General features: G+C 34.2%; 1 protein-coding gene across 1 annotated transcript; it reads left to right on the top strand.

Annotated features, from left to right (window-relative positions):
- Nucleotides 1–317: 317 nt before the first annotated feature.
- LOC110634779 (U-box domain-containing protein 9) lies at nucleotides 318–3,555 on the top strand. Its single transcript, XM_021783918.2, has 2 exons — nucleotides 318–814; nucleotides 2,049–3,555. The coding sequence occupies exons 1-2, from the start codon at nucleotides 530–532 to the stop codon at nucleotides 3,132–3,134; spliced, it is 1,371 nt and encodes a 456-aa protein (XP_021639610.2). The 5' UTR covers nucleotides 318–529; the 3' UTR covers nucleotides 3,135–3,555.
- The last annotated feature ends 1,174 nt before the right edge of the window (nucleotides 3,556–4,729 follow it).

Here is a 4,729-nt window from a genome sequence, read left to right on the forward strand (position 1 = left end):
TAATATAATAATTAAAAAATATATTTTTTTATTTTATATTTAGATTAAAAAGAAAAATATTTAAAAAAAAAATTACTCCTTTTAATAATAAAATTACATTTATATTCCTAAATTAAAAAAAAAAACATAGAAAAATATAGAAATATTTTAGTAATTTTAAATATTTTTTTTCACTTTTCTCTAATTTTGAGAATAAATAGAGTAAAATTTAACTCATAAAAAATAAAAAAAATAAAATAGAGAATAACATGAAAACAGAGAGAAGGACAGCAGTTTATGCCTGGCTTCGGTTCATAAAATTACAGACATAAGAAGAAAAAAATAAAAATTCTTAAAAAATAAAGAGAGAGAAAACGATGTGAGCGCGAGTAGAGAGATAATATTCTCAAAAATAGAAAATAAAAATAAAAACAAAAGAGAGAGAGAATGAAACAGAGTACTCTCCACCTCCTCCTCATTCTCTGTCTCGCCATTCTTGGCCACGACACCTTCCTCAATAAAGTTTAATCGTTTTATTTGTTTCTCTTCCATGGCCAAGACCGGTGTCTTTGATTCCGATCCGACGGCCATGGCCAAGGCTACTGAATTAAAGAAGGAACTAGAAAAGCTCATCAGAACCATTGTCGATGACGACGATTATCTTATAGAGACCATCGATCAAGCTAAAGACACTCTCTGCGCCTTGAAGGAATTAAAGATGAACAAGAGATCATTGTCTTTAAAGCTGCGCCAAACGCTGTCGTGTCCCGATGAGTTTAAGTGTCCTTTGTCCAAGGAATTGATGAGAGATCCTGTCATTTTGGCTACGGGGCAGGTTTGTTTTGTGTATTTTTGTGTTAAAAGATTCGTTTTTTGCTGTGTTTGCTAACTGACAAAATGCCCCTAGAGGCTAGAGGTTGTGTAATTGCTGTTTTGCGTTTCAAGTTTTTCACTTTGGCCTACTCAAACAGATCAATTCAATTATTTTACTGTAATTTAGTTTAATGGAGGTGGGTTTTTAATCTTATTGAAGATTCACGTAAATTGATAAGTAATGCTTCAAAATCTCAATTTAATTTTGCTTTTCTTCTCCTCTCTCTCTCTCTCTTTCTTACAGTGTTGTTTTAGACTTTCCCTCCCACCTCTCAGCTGTGAATTTGGGTTAAGCAGCGTATTGATAATTTATCTGTGGCTTAATTCCATATGCATAAGAATTTATCTACTTTGGATGCCTTTAATTTGATTTTCTTCATTTTTTGTTCAGATTCATATAAGAAAATGTGGGAAATGAAATGAAATCTGCCTTGTGAGTGTTTTACTCCAACTGGCGTTGTAATACAGTTACATTCATTTCAGGCGAGTCTTATTTGTTAAATGGAGTACAAAATAACATAGCATTTGAGATTGGAATTTTCACTTCCTTATTTTCACTCCCATTTTCTCAGAAAACAAACGGAAGTTAAAAGATTTTTTTTTTCCTGTGCATATGTGACATGTTGCGTAGTTTATAGTGAGTGTTTGTTATTGATTTAATATTTATTACCATGAAGACAGGTTTTGAAATCTGGTGGTTGTTGAAATTTAAATACTGTGGATGCTTGTACTATTTATATAACTAGGAAAAATGGCAGTTGGTGACTGGTTGGAATTTGGATAATTTAAACCTTATTTATTGTGTCGTCTTATGTTTATGTTTTTTACGTTATATTATACAGAAGATGATATGGTTTAGGTTGATGGGATTTGATTGGAATTTTTGAAGGGGTGAAAGGAGCAACCAATTTATAAAAATGGAGAATTTTTATTTTGTTTATTTCATCAATATTAAACCATTGGGGGAAGAAAATTTCTGATGAAATTATTGACTGGATTCCTGCAGAGAAAATCTGCAGTAAAAAAGAATGTTTATTTTAATCACTTCTGTTATTTGGCCGATTCTCTTACTTCTTCAACGTAATGAAATTAATTTATGTGAATTTTTTTGTTATTTTGATTTTAATGTTGGTTAACCCGTGTTCTTATTTCGTTTCTTGTTTGGATTATTTTATTTTCTGTTTTGATGTGTACAGACTTATGATAGACCCTTCATCCTGAAATGGCTGAAATCAGGGAACCGGACATGCCCTCTCACTCAGCAAGTCCTGTCACACACATTCCTTACTCCTAATCACTTGGTCAGGGAAATGATATCACAATGGTGCAAGAGTCAAGGGTTAGAGTTGCCGGACCCTGTTCAATATGTTAATGAGGAAGGAATAACAGAAGCTGATCGTGACCATTTTCAGTCTTTACTTGAAAAGATGTCCTCAGCACTTCCTGAACAGAAAGAAGCTGCAAGGGAGCTTCGATTGTTGACGAAGAGGATGCCCTCATTCCGGGCGTTATTTGGCGAGTCTGTTGGTGCCATTCCTCAATTGCTCAATCCACTTTCAGCAAGCAAGTCTGGAAGTGATATCCAACCTGATCTTCAAGAAGATGTAATCACAACCCTCTTAAATCTTTCAATCCATGACAACAATAAAAAGCTTGTTGCTGAAACCCCTATGGTAATTCCTCTTCTTATGGAAGCATTAAGGTCGGGAACCATTGAAACAAGGACTAATGCAGCTGCGGCTCTTTTCACATTAGCTGCTCTTGATTCCAACAAGGCACTTATTGGGAAATCAGGCGCTCTAAAACCACTTATAGACCTTCTAGAGGAGGGAAATCCTTTAACCTTGAAAGATGTTGCTTCTGCAATTTTTACCCTATGTTTTATACATGAAAACAAGGCAAGAGCTGTGAGGGATGGTGCAGTGAAGGTGATTGTGGAAAAGATTATGGATGGTGTGCTTGTTGATGAATTATTAGCTATCCTAGCAATTCTTTCTGGCCATCAGAGGGCTGTCGAAGAAATGGTAGAGCTTGGAGCTGTTCCTTGCTTGCTTCGGATTATCAGGGAGAGCAATTGTGAACGCAACAAGGAAAATTGCATTGCCATTCTCCACACAATCTGTACATATGATCGAACCAAGTGGAAGGCAATGAGGGAAGAAGAGAATGCCCGTGGAACAATCTCTAAACTAGCTCGAGATGGCACTTCAAGGGCCAAGAGAAAGGCTAATGGCATTCTTGAAAGACTGAATAGAGCTGTTAATCTTACCCATACAGCATGAATTGACGGGATCAGTTATGCACAATAGTCAACTATGCTGAAATGTAAATTCTACATCTGATTCCAGCACTTGCAATCATCATTGCAACTCCAGCATATCTGTGCAATTCTCCACCGCCTTTCTGTAAATTCTCTTCACCGAAATTTCTATTTCAGGTTAATGAGTTAGCCATTGTGAATAAATATGCCTTAAGTTTGTTGTAAATTTTTGTCTTTTATTTTGTGCTATAGTTTCTTCACGGTTGCCTTGCATTCTAGATGTCTTGGCTTTTGTCTTGGCTTTTACTAGTAACAGTTTTGGCTTTTTTCTTACCAGTTTGCTAATATGAATCCATGGTCCCCCAAGGAACCAAAAACATGTATAAGATTTTCTACCTAGTTTTGTCATCTAATCAAAAGCTTCTACTTGCATTATGCTTGAATCTAGTACTTGTCACCTTTTTCACAAGTGGGATTTGGCACTCTCACTCTTACTTACCAGAACTAGGAATTCCACTACTAAAGATTGATCTTCTAAGTTGTCTGTACTTTATATTGCTTTTAATAAATACCAGATCCTTTATTTTTTCCATTGGAATGAAAACTGTTGGCTCCTTTCACTATAGTGTCTGACCTAAGGATGGATCCAAATGCATGCACGGTGAAAGAATGGTCCAGAGAGAGATGGGGTTTGGACTGTAACAGGAATAAATTGCTCATATTGAATGGAGTTGCTGATTTCTGGTACTGTGGTCCATCAAAGATGCTGCTTGATGACTAACCTTTTGTGAAAGTCTTCTATTGAACAGTTACCATCAAACCCTATCTTCTCTGTGATATATATACATTTTTGTCCATGCCAATTCAAGATGGGCAACATAGTACGTTCTATGTTGGAATATCCCTCCTTTATGACCTATTTGTTAAATTATTTATGAACTTGTTTAAGTACCTTGATATGTATAATTGCACTATTTCATGAGTAAAACCTACTACTAGATAAGCTTTTGAAAGATTCTCTTTGGCTTTGTTTGGAAAAAATAATTTGGGAGAAAAGAATTCAATCCAATTCTTGTACATTCATATTATTTTAATCATATATAGGAAAATTTTCACCTAAATCAAGTCATCATAGACTTAAAATATAAACATGTGGAATCTATATATTTAATATATGAGTTTCATTATACATTATGTGTTTAAGTTAAAAATTCATATATATATATAGAGTAATAATTTCTGCATGCAATAATTAAGAGCACAGTAATTACTAATTAATAATGTGAAAAGGAAACCTCAAACAGACATTTATGAGTTTGACATGGCAATAAACAATTCACATGAAAGCCATTTCCTGACACTGATATATGTTCAAAATTTCCAAGAAAAATTTTAGGTTTCAATTTCAAATTGAGTATTGTTTAGGAATAATAATAATAATAATGGAAAGAAATTTCAATTTTTGAATATTCTCAATGATACTAGTTTGGACAAAAGGAAGACATTGCATTGGAATGGGTGGAGATGTTGGCTCCAATGTTGTAATTTTGGGCAGAAAATTGAAAAGAAGTGAACCAAACAACAATGATTGCTCATTCTTTTAGGTGTAATTTTCAA

This window comes from Hevea brasiliensis, chromosome 7, assembly GCF_030052815.1.
Source record: "Hevea brasiliensis isolate MT/VB/25A 57/8 chromosome 7, ASM3005281v1, whole genome shotgun sequence".
NCBI lineage: Eukaryota > Viridiplantae > Streptophyta > Magnoliopsida > Malpighiales > Euphorbiaceae > Hevea > Hevea brasiliensis.